General features: G+C 43.8%; 2 protein-coding genes across 2 annotated transcripts; both read left to right on the plus strand.

Moving 5' to 3' along the window:
• The first annotated feature begins 10,776 nt into the window (after positions 1-10,776).
• On the plus strand, positions 10,777-13,277 carry LOC138674602 (uncharacterized). Its single transcript, XM_069762419.1, has 3 exons — positions 10,777-12,652; positions 13,028-13,137; positions 13,224-13,277. Exons 1-3 carry the CDS (start codon positions 10,777-10,779, stop codon positions 13,275-13,277), a joined length of 2,040 nt encoding a protein of 679 aa, XP_069618520.1.
• Positions 13,278-15,955: 2,678 nt separating this feature from the next.
• On the plus strand, positions 15,956-18,464 carry LOC138674267 (uncharacterized). The gene is made up of 2 exons (XM_069762148.1): positions 15,956-17,630; positions 18,000-18,464. The coding sequence occupies exons 1-2, from the start codon at positions 16,295-16,297 to the stop codon at positions 18,122-18,124; spliced, it is 1,461 nt and encodes a 486-aa protein (XP_069618249.1). The 5' UTR covers positions 15,956-16,294; the 3' UTR covers positions 18,125-18,464.
• The last annotated feature ends 998 nt before the right edge of the window (positions 18,465-19,462 follow it).

Raw genomic sequence — 19,462 nt, forward strand, 5'->3', positions numbered from 1 at the left:
CCTCAGCGTATCCAGTTCAGACTACTAATACTGACCTACAAAGCCATCCATAACCTGTCTGCTCAATATATGTCTGAACTAATCTCCCAATATCTTCCCTCACGTATTTTCCGGTCCTCCCAAGACCTCCTTTTCTCCTCCACACTTATTCGCTCCTCATCCAATCGCCTCCAAGACCCCTCCTGAATATCCCCCATCCTCTGGAATTCTCTGCCCCAACACGTCCGACTATCAACCACATTCGGTTCCTTCAGACGGAACCTGAAAACGCATCTCTTCAGGAAAGTCTACAGCCTGCACTGACCCCGCTGCCTCCTCATCACTACCGAAGCTGCCGCCTCACCAACACTGGAGCTACTGCAACCCTCAACCTATTGTCTCCTTCCCCATAATCCTGTAGAATGTAAGCCCACAAGGGCAGGGTCCTCGCCTGTTATGATCCGTGTTGTGAGTTCTGTTTTTGGGCTCCCTCTGGTGGTTACTGATGGTACTGGGTGACTTGTCTTTCCTGGGTTTCTGGGTTCCACCTGTTCCATCAGCTTATGGGAGTTTCCTATTTAACCTGGCTTTGCTGGCATTTCCTCGCCGGTTATCAATGTATCCAGTGTGTCTTGTTACCTCTGCTCCCTGTTCCTAGAACCTTCTGGTCAAGCTAAGTTTGGATTTTCCTGTTTTGGTGTTTTGCTTTATTTGGTTTTTAGTCCAGCCTGCAGATATGTGATTCTTGCTGCTGGTTGCTCTAGTGGGCTGAAATTGCTCCTCATGTACCATGAGTTGGCACATGAGTTCAAGTAATTTCAGGATGGTTTTTTGAAGGGTTTTTCGCTGACCGCGCAGTTCACTTTTGTATCCTCTGCTATCTAGCTTTAGCGGGCCTCATTTTGCTGAAACTGTTTTCATACTACGTATGTGCTTTCCTCTCATTTCACCGTCATTATATGTGGGGGGCTGCTATTTGCTGTGGGGTATTTCTCTGGAGGCAAGAGAGGTCTGTGTTTCTTCTGATAGGGGAAGTTAGATCTTCGGCTGGAGCGAGACGTCTAGGATCATCGTAGGCACGTTCCCCGGCTACTTTTATTTGTGTGTTAGGTTCAGGGTCGCGGTCAGCTCAGGTTCCATCGCCCTAGAGCTTGTTTGTATCTGTGCTTGTCCTTTTTGTGATCCCCTGCCATTGGGATCATGACAGTATAACCGGCCCACAAAGTGTTAATTGTATTGGCTGAAGTAGGAGGATAAGTAGTCTGAGGAAGTTTTTTTTTTTTTTTTTCCCCCTCAGAGTTTGCTGCCTAGCCTTATTGCAGCCTGGCTACTTCCTCCTCCTCTTAATCTTTGAATGGCTCTGATCCCAGCTGTTTATCATGGACGTCCAGAGTTTGGCTTCCAGCCTGAATAATCTTGCCACTAAGGTTCAAAATATACAGGATTTTGTTGTACATGCTCCTATGTCTGAACCTAGAATTCCTGTCCCAGAGTTTTTCTCTGGAGATAGATCTCGTTTTCTGAATTTTAGGAACAATTGCAAGTTGTTTCTTTCTCTGAAATCTCGCTCCTCTGGAGACCCTGCTCAGCAAGTCAAGATAATTATATCTTTCCTGCGGGGTGACCCTCAGGATTGGGCATTTGCATTGGCACCAGGGGACCCTGCGTTGCTTAATGCGGATGCGTTTTTTCTGGCATTGGGTTTGCTCTATGAGGAACCTAACCAAGAGATTCAGGCTGAAAAAGCTTTGTTGGCCCTCTCTCAGGGGCAAGATGAAGCAGAAATTTATTGTTAAAAATTTCGGAAGTGGTCGGTGCTTACTCAGTGGAATGAGTGCGCTCTGGCTGCAAAGTTCAGAGATGGCCTTTCTGAGGCCATTAAAGATGTTATGGTGGGGTTCCCTGCGCCTGCTGGTCTGAATGAGTCTATGACTATGGCTGTTCAGATTGATCGGCGTTTACGGGAGCGCAAACCTGTGCATCATTTGGCGGTGTCGTCTGAACCGTCACCTGAGATAATGCAATGTGATAGAATTCAGTCCAGAAGTGAACGGCAAAAGTATAGGCGGAAAAAAGGGTTGTGCTTTTATTGTGGTGATTCAGCTCATGTTATATCAGCATGCTCTAAACGCACAAAAAAGGTTGATAAGTCTGTTGCCATTAGTACTTTACAGTCTAAGTTCATTCTGTCTGTGACTCTGATTTGTTCATTATCATCCATTTCCGTCGATGCCTATGTGGATTCAGGCGCTGCCCTGAGTCTTATGGATTGGTCATTTGCCAATCGCTGTGGGTTTAGTCTGGAGCCTCTGGAAGTCCCTATTCCTTTGAAGGGAATTGACTCTACACCTTTGGCTATGAATAAACCTCAGTACTGGACACTAGTGACCATGCGTATGACTCCCGTTCATCAGGAGGTGATTCGCTTCCTGGTACTGTATAATTTGCATGATGTTCTAGTACTTGGTCTGCCATGGTTACAAACTTATAATCCAGTCCTTGACTGGAAAAAAATGTCTGTGTTAAGCTGGGGTTGTCAGGGGGTTCATGATGATGCACCTCCGATTTCTATCGCTTCATCTACTTCTTCTGAGATTCCTGTGTTTTTGTCTGACTATCGGGATGTTTTTGAGGAGCCTAAGCTCAGTTCGCTTCCTCCTCACAGGGATTGCGATTGTGCTATAAATTTAATTCCAGGCAGTAAATTTCCTAAAGGTCGTTTGTTCAATCTGTCAGTGCCAGAGCATACTGCTATGCGGGATTATGTTAAGGAGTCCTTGGAAAAGGGACATATTCGTCCATCTTTGTCCCCTTTGGGAGCAGGTTTTTTTTTCGTGGCCAAAAAAGATGGTTCCTTGAGGCCTTGTATAGATTATCGTCTTTTGAATAAGATTACCGTAAAATATCAGTATCCTTTGCCATTGTTGACTGATTTGTTTGCTCGCATTAAGGGGGCTAAATGGTTCACTAAGATTGATCTTCGGGGTGCGTATAATCTTATACGAATAAAGCAAGGTGATGAGTGGAAAACCGCATTTAATACGCCTGAGGGCCATTTTGAGTATTTGGTAATGCCTTTTGGACTTTCTAATGCTCCTTCAGTCTTCCAGTCCTTTATGCACGATATTTTCCGTGAATATCTGGATAAATTTATGATTGTGTATTTGGATGATATTTTGTTTTTTTCTGATGACTGGGAGTCTCATGTTCAGCAGGTCAGGAAGGTGTTTCAGGTCCTGCGGGCCAATTCCTTGTTTGTAAAAGGCTCAAAGTGTCTCTTTGGAGTCCAGAAGATTTCTTTCTTGGGGTATATTTTTTCCCCTTCTACTATTGAGATGGATCCCGTCAAGGTTCAGGCTATTTGTGACTGGACGCAGCCTACATCTCTTAAGAGTCTACAGAAGTTCTTGGGCTTTGCTAATTTCTATCGTCGTTTTATAACTAATTTTTCTAGTGTTGTTAAGCCTTTGACGGATTTGACTAAGAAGGGTGCTGATGTTGCTAATTGGTCTCCTGCGGCTGTGGAGGCCTTTCAGGAACTTAAGCGCCGGTTTTCTTCTGCTCCTGTGTTGCGTCAGCCAGATGTTTCGCTCCCTTTTCAGGTTGAGGTTGATGCTTCCGAGATTGGAGCGGGGGCGGTTTTGTCACAGAGAAGCTCCGATGGCTCAGTGATGAAGCCATGCGCGTTTTTTTCTAGAAAGTTTTCGCCGGCTGAGCGGAATTATGATGTTGGTAATCAGGAACTTTTGGCCATGAAGTGGGCATTTGAGGAGTGGCGTCATTGGCTAGAGGGTGCTAGACATCGTGTGGTGGTCTTGACTGATCACAAAAATTTGATTTACCTTGAGTCTGCCAGGCGTCTGAATCCTAGACAGGCTCGTTGGTCACTGTTTTTCTCGTTTCAATTTTGTGGTTTCATACCTGCCAGGTTCAAAGAATGTGAAGGCGGATGCTCTTTCTAGGAGTTTTGTGCCTGACTCCCTTGGAAATTCTGAGCCCTCTGGTATCCTTAGGGATGGGGTGATTTTGCCTGCTGTCTCCCCAGACTTGCGACGTGCTTTGCAGGAGTTTCAGGCGGGTAAACCTGATCGTTGTCCGCCTGAGAGACTGTTTGTTCCGGATAATTGGACCAGTAGAGTCATCTCCGAGGTCCATTCTTCTGCGTTGGCAGGTCATCCTGGAATATTTGGTACTAGAGACTTGGTGGCCAGGTCTTTTTGGTGGCCTTCCTTGTCGAGGGATGTGCGTTCTTTTGTGCAGTCTTGTGAGGTTTGTGCTCGGGCTAAGCCTTGCTGTTCTCGGGCCAGTGGATTGTTGTCACCTTTGCCTTTCCCGAAGAGGCCTTGGACGCACATTTCCATGGACTTTATTTCGGATCTCCCTGTCTCTCAAAAAATGTCCGTCATCTGGGTTGTGTGTGATCGCTTTTCTAAAATGGTTCATCTGGTACCCTTGCCTAAGTTGCCTTCCTCCTCTGAGTTGGTCCCTCTGTTTTTTCAGAATGTGGTTCGTTTGCATGGGATTCCTGAGAACATCGTTTCTGACAGGGGATCCCAGTTTGTGTCTAGATTTTGGCGGACGTTCTGTGCTAAGATGGGCATTGATTTGTCCTTTTCGTCTGCATTCCATCCTCAGACGAATGGCCAGACTGAACGAACTAATCAGACCTTGGAAACTTATTTAAGGTGTTTTGTTTCTGCTGATCAGGATGACTGGGTTACCTTTTTGCCGCTGGCCGAGTTTGCCCTTAATAATCGGGCTAGTTCTGCTACCTTGGTTTCTCCTTTCTTTTGTAATTCAGGGTTTCATCCTCGTTTTTCCTCTGGTCAGGTGGAACCTTCTGATTGTCCTGGAGTGGACATGGTGGTGGATAGGTTGCACCGGATTTGGAGTCATGTGGTGGACAATTTGAAGTTGTCCCAGGAGAAGGCTCAGCAGTTTGCTAATCGCCGTCGCCGCGTGTGTCCTCGACTTCTTGTTGGTGACTTGGTGTGGTTGTCTTCTCGTTTTGTTCCTATGAAGGTCTCTTCTCCTAAGTTCAAGCCTCGGTTCATCGGTCCCTATAGGATCTTGGAAATTCTTAACCCTGTGTCGTTTCGTTTGGATCTCCCGGCATCGTTTGCTATTCATAATGTGTTCCATCGGTCGTTGTTGCGGAAGTATGAGGTACCTGTTGTTCCTTCGCTTGAGCCTCCTGCTCCAGTGCTGGTGGAGGGAGAATTGGAGTATGTTGTGGAGAAGATCTTGGATTCTCGTGTTTCCAGACGGAAACTCCAGTATTTGGTCAAGTGGAAGGGTTATGGTCAGGAGGATAATTCTTGGGTGGTTGCCTCGGATGTTCATGCTGATGATTTGGTTCGCGCTTTTCATGGGGCTCATCCTGGTCGCCCTGGTGGTTCTCGTGAGGGTTCGGTGACCCCTCCTCAAGGGGGGGGGGTACTGTTGTGAGTTCTGTTTTTGGGCTCCCTCTGGTGGTTACTGATGGTACTGGGTGACTTGTCTTTCCTGGGTTTCTGGGTTCCACCTGTTCCATCAGCTTATGGGAGTTTCCTATTTAACCTGGCTTTGCTGGCATTTCCTCGCCGGTTATCAATGTATCCAGTGTGTCTTGTTACCTCTGCTCCCTGCTCCTAGAACCTTCTGGTCAAGCTAAGTTTGGATTTTCCTGTTTTGGTGTTTTGCTTTATTTGGTTTTTAGTCCAGCCTGCAGATATGTGATTCTTGCTGCTGGTTGCTCTAGTGGGCTGAAATTGCTCCTCATGTACCATGAGTTGGCACATGAGTTCAAGTAATTTCAGGATGGTTTTTTGAAGGGTTTTTCGCTGACCGCGCAGTTCACTTTTGTATCCTCTGCTATCTAGCTTTAGCGGGCCTCATTTTGCTGAAACTGTTTTCATACTGCGTATGTGCTTTCCTCTCATTTCACCGTCATTATATGTGGGGGGCTGCTATTTCTGTGGGGGATTTCTCTGGAGGCAAGAGAGGTCTTTGTTTCTACTAATAGGGGAAGTTAGATCTTCGGCTGGAGCGAGACGTCTAGGATCATCGTAGGCACGTTCCCCGGCTACTTTTATTTGTGTGTTAGGTTCAGGGTCGCGGTCAGCTCAGGTTCCATCGCCCTAGAGCTTGTTTGTATCTGTGCTTGTCCTTTGGTGATCCCCTGCCATTGGGATCATGACAGATCCGGTGACCTAGGAGCTTCATGAGAACATTCACTGGAGAAAATGGCCACTGTACTGACCGCAATCCTGAACTTAACACCGCAACTAGAAGTAGCCGTGGAGCGTACCCAACACACCTAGACACCTCGTCACAGCCGGAGAACTAAATACCCCTAAAGATGGAAATAGGAATACTATCTTGCCTCAGAGAAAATCCCCAAAGGATAGACAGCCCCCCCACAAATATTGGCGGTGAGTCGGAGAGGAAAAAACATACACAGGCAGAAAAACAGGATTAGCACAGGAGGCCACTCTAGCTAGATAGGACAGGATAGGACAGAGTTCTGTGCGGTCAGTATAAAAAACCCTTCAAAATATCCACAGCAGAATATACAAAAACTTCCTACATCTTTACTAAAAGATGTAGGAGCGTAAATCTGCAACTCCAGTGAATCCTACAATCAGAGCAGGAATAAAACTGAAACAAGCACTCTAGCAGTGTGCCACAGAAACAAAAACCAAACACTAATCTTTGCTGAAATAGGCAGCGAGCAGGAGAAGCCAGAAAGTGATCCAACACTTCACAAGGAACATTGACTACTGGCAAGGGCTAAAGGATCCTGCCCACTTAAATATCCCAGTCAGAATTGTAATCATCCGATACACCTGGCCAGGTCTGTGACTCAGAGACAACTGCATTCCTACCTACAACCACTGGAGGGAACCCAAGAGCAGAATTCACAACAGTACCCTCCCCTTGAGGAGGGGTCACCGAACCCTCACCAGGGCCCCCAGGACGAGCCAGATGAAAGGCACGGACCAAATCAGCAGCATGGACATCAGAGGCAAAAACCCAAGAATTATCCTCCTGGCCATAACCCTTCCATTTGACCAGGTACTGGAGCTTCCGCCTCGAAAAACGGGAATCCAAAATCTTCTCAACAACATATTCCAACTCCCCATCAACCAACACAGGGGCCGGAGGATCAACAGAGGGAACAACGGGCTCCACATATTTCCGCAACAAAGATCTATGGAAGACATTATGGATAGCAAAAGAGGCCAGAAGCGCCAGTCGAAAAGACACCAGATTAATAATCTCAGAAACCCTATAAGGACCAATAAACCGAGGCTTAAACTTAGGAGAAGAAACCTTCATAGGAACATGACGGGAAGACAACCAGACCAGATCCCAAACCCGAAGCCGGGAACCAACACACCGACGACGATTAGCAAAACGTTGAGCCTCCTCTTGAGACAACACCAACTTGTCCACCACATGAGCCCAAATCTGCTGCAACCTGTCCACCACAGAATCCACACCAGGACAGTCAGAAGGCTCAACCTGCCCAGAAGAAAAACGAGGATGAAAACCAAAATTACAAAAGAAAGGCGAAACCAAGGTAGCAGAACTAGCCCGATTATTAAGGGCAAACTCGGCCAATGGCAAGAAGGCCACCCAATCATCCTGATCAGCAGACACAAAGCATCTCAAATAAGTCTCCAAGGTCTGATTAGTTCGCTCGGTCTGGCCATTTGTCTGAGGATAAAACGCAGAAGAAAAAGACAAATCAATGCCCAGCCTAGCACAAAAGGCCCGCCAAAACCTAGAAACAAACTGGGAACCTCTGTCGGACACAATATTCTCCGGAATACCATGCAAACGAACCACATGCTGAAAGAACAACGGAACCAAATCTGAAGAGGAAGGCAATTTATGTAAGGGCACCAAATGAACCATCTTAGAGAACCGGTCATAAACAACCCAGATAACAGACATCTTCTGGGAGACCGGAAGATCAGAAATAAAATCCATCGAATTATGTGTCCAGGGCCTCTCAGAGACTGGCAATGGCAAAAGCAACCCACTAGCACGGGAACAACAAGGCTTGGCCCGCGCACAAGTCCCACAGGACTGCACAAAAGAACGCACATCACGTGACAATGAAGGCCACCAAAAGGACCTACCAACCAAATCTCTGGTACCAAAAATGCCAGGATGACCGGCCAACACAGAACAGTGAACCTCAGAAATCACTCTACTAGTCCATCTGTCAGGAACAGTTTCCCCACAGGACAGCGGTCAGGTTTGTCAGCCTGAAATTCCTGAAGAATCCGTCGTAAATCAGAGGAAATGGCAGAAAGGACCACCCCCTCTTTCAGAATACCGACCGGCTCTAAGACCTCAGGAGAATCAGGCAAAAAACTCCTAGAGAGGGCATCAGCCTTAATATTCTTAGAACCCGGAAGGTACGAGACCACAAAATCAAAACGGGAAAAAAAACAAGGACCATCGAGCCTGTCTAGGATTCAGCCGTTTAGCAGACTCGAGGTAAATCAAATTTTTATGATCGGTCAAGACCACAATACGGTGCTTAGCTCCCTCAAGCCAATGTCGCCACTCCTCAAACGCCCACTTCATAGCCAACAACTCCCGATTGCCGACATCATAATTGCGTTCAGCAGGCGAAAACTTACGGGAAAAGAAGGCACACGGTTTCATTAAAGAACCAACAGGATCCCTCTGAGACAAAACGGCCCCTGCCCCAATCTCAGAAGCGTCAACCTCAACCTGAAACGGAAGAGAAACATCCAGTTGGCGCAACACTGGAGCAGAAGTAAATCGACGTTTAAGCTCCTGAAAGGCAGAGACAGCCGCAGAGGACCAATTGGCCACATCAGCGCCTTTCTTCGTCAAATCGGTCAAGGGTTTAACCACGCTGGAAAAATTAGCAATGAAACGGCGATAAAAATTTGCAAAACCCAAAAATTTCTGAAGGCTCTTCACAGATGTGGGCTGAATCCAATCATGAATGGCCTGAACCTTAACCGGATCCATCTCTATAGACGAAGGAGAAAAATGAAGCCCAAAAAAGAGACTTTCTGCACCCCAAAGAGACACTTAGACCCTTTCACAAACAGGGCATTGTCACGAAGGATCTGAAATACCATCCTGACCTATTGCACATGAGACTCCCAATCATCGGAAAAAATCAAAATATCGTCCAAATATACAATCAAGAATTTATCAAGATAAATCCGGAAGATATCATGCATGAAGGACTGAAAAACAGATGGAGCATTAGAGAGTCCGAATGGCATCACAAGGTATTCAAAATGGCCTTCGGGCGTATTAAACGCAGTTTTCCATTCATCACCCTGCTTAATACGAACAAGATTATATGCCCCCCGAAGGTCAATCTTCGTAAACCAACTAGCTCCCTTAATCCTAGCAAACTAATCGGAATGCAAAGGTAAAGGGTATTGAAACTTGACCGTTATTTTATTCAAGAGGCGATAATCTATACAGGGTCTCAAGGAACCATCTTTTTTAGCAACAAAAAAGAACCCCGCTCCCAACGGTGAAGAAGATGGCCGAATATGCCCTTTCTCCAAAGACTCCTTAATATAGCTCCGCATGGCGGTATGTTCAGGCACAGATAGATTAAAAAGTCGACCCTTAGGAAACTTACAGCCTGGAATCAAGTCAATAGCACAATCGCAGTCCCTGTGCGGTGGAAGGAAACTGGACTTGGGCTCATCGAATACATCCTGAAAATCAGACAAAAACTCTGGAATTTCAGAAGGTGAAGAGGAGATTGACATCAAAGGAACATCATTATGAACCCCCTGACAACCCCAACTAGTCACAGACATGGACTTCCAGTCCAACACAGGATTATGTACCTGCAACCATGGAAAACCCAGCACGATAGCATCATGCAAGTTATGCAACACCAGGAATCGACAATCTTCCTGATGGGCTGGCGCCATGCGCATGGTCACCTGTGTCCAAAACTGGGGCTTATTTTTAGCCAAGGGTGTAGCATCAATGCCTCTTAAAGGAATAGGGTTCTGCAAAGGCTGCAAGGGAAAACCACAACGCTTGGCAAACTCAAAATCCATTAAATTCAAGGCGGCGCCTGAATCCACAAAGACCATGACAGAAAATGATGACAATGAGCAGATCAAGGACACAGATAACAGAAATTTAGGTTGTACAGTACTGATGGTAATAGAACTGGCGATCCTCTTTGTCCGCTTAGGGCAGACAGAAATGACATGAGAAGCGTCGTCACAATAATAACGCAACCTATTTTGACGTCTGAAACCTCGTCGTTCTGGTCTAGACAGAATTCTATCACATTGCATAGGCTCAGAAATTTGCTCTGAGGATAACGCCACAGCGCGCACAGTTCTGCGCTCCCGCAGGCGTCGGTCAATCTGAATAGCCAGAGACATAGAATCACTCAGACCGGAAGGCGTGGGAAACCCCACCATAACATCTTTAACAGATTCAGAAAGCCCCCTTCTGAAAATTGCCGCCAAAGCATCATTATTCCATTTAGTCAATACAGACCATTTTCTGAATTTCTGACAATACAATTCTGCCGCCTCTTGACCCTGAGACAGGGCCAACAAGGTTTTCTCAGCTTGATCCACAGAATTAGGTTCATCATATAATAGTCCTAAAGCCTGAAAAAAGGAGTCAATATTAAGCAAAGCCGGATTCCCAGATTCCAGGGAAAACGCCCAATCCTGCGGGTCGCCACGCAGCAGGGAGATTACGATTTTTTTTTTTTTTTTTTTTTTTCCGCCAATTACGTTGAATTCTTCGATAGAAGTCTTTGTGAAAATGGTGTGTGATGAATTATACCAACTTCAAACCCGCAGACCAAGCGATAATTTGACATTTACACAACGAAAGGCATTGAAGGAATTGAAAAATATGAAGCAGGTGGTGTTCAAACCTGCCGATAAAGGCGGTAATGTGGTGGTCTGGCCGGTACAATTATACGAAAAAGAGGCTTTCAAGCAATTGAACAATACAAATTGTTATCAGAAATTAAGCTCAGACCCCACTGCCGCCTTTCAAAGGCAATTACTTGCTATCTTGAATGAGGCTTTGGATAAAGGCCTCATAACCAAATCAATATGGGAAGGTTTATGTGTCAACCACCCTGTGACGCCAACAATATATTTTTTGCCGAAAATACATAAAGACTTGGTCAGCCCACCCGGAAGACCAATTGTCTCCGGATGTGGCGGATTAAATGAACCCACCTGCAGATTTCTTGATTTTTATTTAAAACCCTGTGTGGAGGAATTACCTTCTTATGTGAAGGATTCGGGGGAAGTTTTGCAAAGATTACAGGGAGTGAATTTTGAGTCTGATATGATCCTCATCACTGGAGACGTAGAGACCTTATATACCTGTATTAGTCATGAACGAGGTATATCGGCAGCAGAATTCTTTCTTTCAAATAAAGGCATGGATAGGGATTTGTTACAACTGCTTTTGGAATTATTGGAGTATGCACTGACCCATAATTATTTTACCTTTAAGGATAGATTTTATAAACAACAGCGTGGAGTGGCAATGGGGGCGTCTTTTGCGCCCTCATATGCCAATCTTTTTATGGGTCATTGGGAACGTGAACATATGCTGCCATACTTACATGATAGCCAAGGTCCTTCTGTGGTGAGTTGGATGCGTTTCATTGATGATCTTCTTTTCATCTGGCAGGGTGATGGATTGGAGCTGGACAGATTCCTCCGACATCTGAACAATAATGACTGGAATGTAAAACTTACCTTCAAAACCACCAAAGAAGAGATTGACTTTTTAGATCTAAAATTGAGAGTAGATGTCTCGGGGACCATCCACAGTACCATTTTTCGTAAGGAGACCAGTACGAACTCGGTTTTGCATGCTAAATCGGCACACCCAAGACATACTGTTAAGGCAATTCCCAAAGGACAATTTATTAGAGCAAGAAGAATTTGCGACACAAATGAAGAATTTGAAGTCCAGGCACGTGACATTACCACGAGATTTTTATGTCGTGGGTATAATCCCATGGATATTAGTCAAGGTTATCAACAAGCAAAGGCTATGGACCGTAATACACTTCTCCAAAATAGGATCACTACCAAAGATGATTCACGCTTACGGATTATTACAAACTACCATGGGAGATGGAGAGATATGAATAACATCTTTAACAAGTTTTGGCCAATATTGAAACGAGATCCGGGATTAACCAAGTTTATTGAGGATAGAGCACAGGTTGTGGCAAGAAGAAGTAAGACCATTGGGGACACCATTATACACAGCCATTATGTTGCGCCAAAATCTAGTTTCATCTTTAACTCAAAAGGCCCCAAATGGGGCTCACGCTCGTGTGGAGACTGTAGTGCGTGCAAGTATATGATTAAGACAGAGACTTTTTGTAACTCTTCAAAAACACGCGACTTCAAGATCGTTCATCCGATCAATTGTAAAACAACATCAGTGATATACTACCTGACATGTCCATGTGGACTTATATATATTGGCTTAACGTCAAGACAATTGCGGGTACGTGTATTGGAACACGTGAAGGATATTCGAGCAGCGAGACTACTTAGGTTGGAAAACTCTCAACAAGAAGAGATCGCAAAATTGAAGACAATTCCGGCTCACTACAGAGAATTCCATCCATCAGGAGCAATAGATCTTCAGATAAGAGGTATTGATGTGGTACATCTTGGCATTCGGGGGGGTAATATTATGACAAAACTAGCCCAGAGAGAATGCCGATGGATAACGAGTCTGAGAACAATGAAACCATATGGCCTTAATGACCAATGGGGCTTTGCTAGTTTCTTATAGTGGAGTCCTTTAACTGTTGCCTGTGCTGTTACTACTAGTGTTGTTATTATGTTTTTATTTTTATTTTTATTTCATTATTCTTTTGTTTTTTGTCTTTTTATTTTTATTTTTATATGATGGTTTTAATCTTGTTTAATTTGTCCCTTTAATGAGGAGGTCCATTTAACATGTGGGGTCAAATCTGCTACCTGATACTTACGTTTTTCTTTTTTGTGTATATTCATTCATTTAGGGCTTATACTCACATACAATTGTTTTGGAGATGCGGCATTGAAGCAGGAAAGCTATGGCTGTGAACTTCAATCAGCAACAAATCACTTTATTGTTGTTATTATTCTTCATGTAACTGCACTTTAACCATGAATATATTTCTATATTCCCTTTGCACATTTTCTATATCAGCACTTTTTATATTTATTCTATATTAGTGTATTATGCATTTTGCTATATTTTCATGTTTTGATGATATAGATGCACTTTAATGAGTAGCACATTTATATATATATATATTTTCCATATATGTTTCACTTTTTTTAGTCATAGATTAGTATAGGTTCAGTTTGTGTTCTTTTTTATATATATTTTTTATGGCAGTATACTGGCCCCCACGTGTTTATTGTAAGACATAAATTTAATCTGCCCTTTGGAATAGGCTTGTTGCCTTTATAGGATATTATCTTTATTGTGCTGTGCGCGTCTCCTGTTCCCGTGGTGTGCACGCCTGCCATCCCGCGTCCTGCTTGTGGTGTCATGGATCGCGCAAGAGCGCGATTCTGTGGCGCTGCCGCGGGATGCGGGGTGGGGGTGCTGTCGCCGTGGCGACGGGAGACGCGCCACTACAAGTGCATGATTTTTTAATATCCCTATGCGATTCAAATGGTGCTGAGCGCGTCTCTTGCTTCCGTGGTGGGCGCACCTTCCGTCCCATGCCTCGCCTGTAGCGCCGCGGATCGCGCAATAGCGCGTCTCTGCGGAGCTGCCGCGGGATGCGGGGTGGAGGTGTTGTCGCCGTGGCAGCGGGCGACGCGCCGTTACCTATGCACCATATCCACTATGGCCTCTATGGTATAGTGTGCGTCACCGGCTTCTCTGGTATGCGCATGCTCCGTCTCCGGCCTGGCTTGTGACGTCTCGAGCAGCGCGCCGCGCCTCCTTGTGATGTCGCTGTTGGGCGTGGGGCGGCGTGTGGGCGCCGGAGTAGCATGTGAGGCACGTAATAAGGTGCCGGTAATAGGATTGGATAGGGGCTCAATTTTGATCATATATAAAGCGGCAGCTCGACCTCCCTCACATCACTCCCTGAAGAAGCAAGACGTGTGAAACGCGCGTTGGAGTGTGAGGAGGTAGCTTCGGTCCATCTATCATGACTACTGGTTAGTATGTATACCTTTTGCACTATGCACTATGCACTTTTTTTGGCTTCAAAACTGCTTTATGTAAAGGGTAGGTGTGGGATATGAAAGGTCATCTTTAGGATCTCCACTTGGATATTGATACTGTTGTACCTTCTCCTACACTTATGTCCCATGGTGGAAATATACTAATACAGCAGCCCTAAGATATATACTTGTATAGCAGTTCTGAGAAGCAGTTATTATTGTCTTGCTACTAACAGTACTTTATTATTAGAATAGGATATATCCATCAATAAAACAGTAGATATATATTATTATTCTGGATGTCCAAAGCTACTCCTCTTGTTTTTAATTATTATTTGTGTATTGTTCTATTGGTGTCAATAAAATATTTTTGAACTTTTATATATATTTTTTTGATTATTTATATTCAAGTAGTTTTTTGATTGGTTTATAGATTTGTGCATCTGCTTGAAGCATAATTGTTTCTATTTGGGGATTCTTTCCTTGTCGGATTAAAGTGTATTCTATTTTTTAGGAATTTCCCTGCCTACTATGGATTATAAAAGCCGGGACACCAGCTGGCTTTCACAAATTTCTACTATTTTTGGGGACAACTCAGATAAGACTAATGATATTGTAAATAGTCCTGATAATTGTGAGGCAGACAGGCAACAGTTGAAGGATCTCTTATTTAAACGTATGAAAACATGGTGGAATAGCAAAACCCTTGAACAATACTTGCAACGCAGATTTATACCAAGAGGTTTGCGTGTGCAAGTCTTTCCCTCCTTTGTGGTGGAAGATTTGACTATTGTAAAAAAATGGGAAGAAGCCTGTCAAAGTTGCTCTAAAACTTTTTTAGAGCTACTGATCTCCCTTGATCAGAAAAAGTTAGAGGTAATAGAGAGTCAGATACGTATTATACAGGATAAACTAAAAGAAAAGATGTCCATTGTGGAATTGACGGCATTTGAAGTAGACCTAGATAAGAGCCATGCTAAATGGGAACAGGATCTTAAAAAAATGAAGGCTCAAAAATTCAAAGAGATCAGGCTGATTATCAGCAGAATAAGGTTTATAGGTGGAGGAGGAGCCAGAATCAGTCTCGAACCAACTCTATAGCTTCAATTTCGAGTACTTCCTCGCACATCTCAACGGAGACGGATACCTCAATGGATTTAAGACGTTACAACACTCGTCAAGCAACTGGAGGACGTGATTATAATAAATATCAAGAGTCCAAACAAAATAGCAATTTTAAGGTAATAAACCTATCTGATATTGACCTCTCAGCTGACCAATTGTCAGTCTTATCTTTGGGTCTAACTTTTTGCCCCACATCTAATTTCGATACATTTGTGGCCATAAAGGATGTATTTTTGTTTGCTCGCAAACTTCTCCTGAAGAAATTTCATGAAAATAAAAATCCTGCCAATTCATTTTTTTCAACAGAGGCGGAATTGGAAACGCTCCGGATATTAGAGGAATTACTTCTGGAGCAGCAGGAATCTGTGCAGAGTAAGTTCCCGGAATTTATTAGAAAGAAATCTAAAACTTTTCCGCCAATTACGTTGAATTCTTCGATAGAAGTCTTTGTGAAAATGGTGTGTGATGAATTATACCAACTTCAAACCCGCAGACCAAGCGATAATTTGACATTTACACAACGAAAGGCATTGAAGGAATTGAAAAATATGAAGCAGGTGGTGTTCAAACCTGCCGATAAAGGCGGTAATGTGGTGGTCTGGCCGGTACAATTATATGAAAAAGAGGCTTTCAAGCAATTGAACAATACAAATTGTTATCAGAAATTAAGCTCAGACCCCACTGCCGCCTTTCAAAGGCAATTACTTGCTATCTTGAATGAGGCTTTGGATAAAGGCCTCATAACCAAATCAATATGGGAAGGTTTATGTGTCAACCACCCTGTGACGCCAACAATATATTTTTTGCCGAAAATACATAAAGACTTGGTCAGCCCACCCGGAAGACCAATTGTCTCCGGATGTGGCGGATTAAATGAACCCACCTGCAGATTTCTTGATTTTTATTTAAAACCCTGTGTGGAGGAATTACCTTCTTATGTGAAGGATTCGGGGGAAGTTTTGCAAAGATTACAGGGAGTGAATTTTGAGTCTGATATGATCCTCATCACTGGAGACGTAGAGACCTTATATACCTGTATTAGTCATGAACGAGGTATATCGGCAGCAGAATTCTTTCTTTCAAATAAAGGCATGGATAGGGATTTGTTACAACTGCTTTTGGAATTATTGGAGTATGCACTGACCCATAATTATTTTACCTTTAAGGATAGATTTTATAAACAACAGCGTGGAGTGGCAATGGGGGCGTCTTTTGCGCCCTCATATGCCAATCTTTTTATGGGTCATTGGGAACGTGAACATATGCTGCCATACTTACATGATAGCCAAGGTCCTTCTGTGGTGAGTTGGATGCGTTTCATTGATGATCTTCTTTTCATCTGGCAGGGTGATGGATTGGAGCTGGACAGATTCCTCCGACATCTGAACAATAATGACTGGAATGTAAAACTTACCTTCAAAACCACCAAAGAAGAGATTGACTTTTTAGATCTAAAATTGAGAGTAGATGTCTCGGGGACCATCCACAGTACCATTTTTCGTAAGGAGACCAGTACGAACTCGGTTTTGCATGCTAAATCGGCACACCCAAGACATACTGTTAAGGCAATTCCCAAAGGACAATTTATTAGAGCAAGAAGAATTTGCGACACAAATGAAGAATTTGAAGTCCAGGCACGTGACATTACCACGAGATTTTTATGTCGTGGGTATAATCCCATGGATATTAGTCAAGGTTATCAACAAGCAAAGGCTATGGACCGTAATACACTTCTCCAAAATAGGATCACTACCAAAGATGATTCACGCTTACGGATTATTACAAACTACCATGGGAGATGGAGAGATATGAATAACATCTTTAACAAGTTTTGGCCAATATTGAAACGAGATCCGGGATTAACCAAGTTTATTGAGGATAGAGCACAGGTTGTGGCAAGAAGAAGTAAGACCATTGGGGACACCATTATACACAGCCATTATGTTGCGCCAAAATCTAGTTTCATCTTTAACTCAAAAGGCCCCAAATGGGGCTCACGCTCGTGTGGAGACTGTAGTGCGTGCAAGTATATGATTAAGACAGAGACTTTTTGTAACTCTTCAAAAACACGCGACTTCAAGATCGTTCATCCGATCAATTGTAAAACAACATCAGTGATATACTACCTGACATGTCCATGTGGACTTATATATATTGGCTTAACGTCAAGACAATTGCGGGTACGTGTATTGGAACACGTGAAGGATATTCGAGCAGCGAGACTACTTAGGTTGGAAAACTCTCAACAAGAAGAGATCGCAAAATTGAAGACAATTCCGGCTCACTACAGAGAATTCCATCCATCAGGAGCAATAGATCTTCAGATAAGAGGTATTGATGTGGTACATCTTGGCATTCGGGGGGGTAATATTATGACAAAACTAGCCCAGAGAGAATGCCGATGGATAACGAGTCTGAGAACAATGAAACCATATGGCCTTAATGACCAATGGGGCTTTGCTAGTTTCTTATAGTGGAGTCCTTTAACTGTTGCCTGTGCTGTTACTACTAGTGTTGTTATTATGTTTTTATTTTTATTTCATTATTCTTTTGTTTTTTGTCTTTTTATTTTTATTTTTATATGATGGTTTTAATCTTGTTTAATTTGTCCCTTTAATGAGGAGGTCCATTTAACATGTGGGGTCAAATCTGCTACCTGATACTTACGTTTTTCTTTTTTGTGTATATTCATTCATTTAGGGCTTATACTCACATACAATTGTTTTGGAGATGCGGCATTGAAGCAGGAAAGCTATGGCTGTGAACTTCAATCAGCAACAAATCACTTTATTGTTGTTATTATTCTTCATGTAACTGCACTTTAACCATGAATATATTTCTATATTCCCTTTGCACATTTTCTATATCAGCACTTTTTATATTTATTCTATATTAGTGTATTATGCATTTTGCTATATTTTCATGTTTTGATGATATAGATGCACTTTAATGAGTAGCACATTTATATATATATATATTTTCCATATATGTTTCACTTTTTTTAGTCATAGATTAGTATAGGTTCAGTTTGTGTTCTTTTTTATATATATTTTTTATGGCAGTATACTGGCCCCCACGTGTTTATTGTAAGACATAAATTTAATCTGCCCTTTGGAATAGGCTTGTTGCCTTTATAGGATATTATCTTTATTGTGCTGTGCGCGTCTCCTGTTCCCGTGGTGTGCACGCCTGCCATCCCGCGTCCTGCTTGTGGTGTCATGGATCGCGCAAGAGCGCGATTCTGTGGCGCTGCCGCGGGATGCGGGGTGGGGGTGCTGTCGCCGTGGCGACGGGAGACGCGCCACTACAAGTGCATGATTTTTTAATATCCCTATGCGATTCAAATGGTGCTGAGCGCGTCTCTTGCTTCCGTGGTGGGCGCACCTTCCGTCCCGTGCCTCGCCTGTAGCGCCGCGGATCGCGCAATAGCGCGTCTCTGCGGAGCTGCCGCGGGATGCGGGGTGGAGGTGTTGTCGCCGTGGCAGCGGGCGACGCGCCGTTACCTATGCACCATATCCACTATGGCCTCTATGGTATAGTGTGCGTCACCGGCTTCTCTGGTATGCGCATGCTCCGTCTCCGGCCTGGCTTGTGACGTCTCGAGCAGCGCGCCGCGCCTCCTTGTGATGTCGCTGTTGGGCGTGGGGCGGCGTGTGGGCGCCGGAGTAGCATGTGAGGCACGTAATAAGGTGCCGGTAATAGGATTGGATAGGGGCTCAATTTTGATCATATATAAAGCGGCAGCTCGACCTCCCTCACATCACTCCCTGAAGAAGCAAGACGTGTGAAACGCGCGTTGGAGTGTGAGGAGGTAGCTTCGGTCCATCTATCATGACTACTGGTTAGTATGTATACCTTTTGCACTATGCACTTTTTTTGGCTTCAAAACTGCTTTATGTAAAGGGTAGGTGTGGGATATGAAAGGTCATCTTTAGGATCTCCACTTGGATATTGATACTGTTGTACCTTCTCCTACACTTATGTCCCATGGTGGAAATATACTAATACAGCAGCCCTAAGATATATACTTGTATAGCAGTTCTGAGAAGCAGTTATTATTGTCTTGCTACTAACAGTACTTTATTATTAGAATAGGATATATCCATCAATAAAACAGTAGATATATATTATTATTCTGGATGTCCAAAGCTACTCCTCTTGTT

The sequence above is a fragment of the Ranitomeya imitator genome, chromosome 4 (genome assembly GCF_032444005.1).
Source record: "Ranitomeya imitator isolate aRanImi1 chromosome 4, aRanImi1.pri, whole genome shotgun sequence".
NCBI classification, from domain to species: Eukaryota; Metazoa; Chordata; class Amphibia; order Anura; family Dendrobatidae; genus Ranitomeya; species Ranitomeya imitator.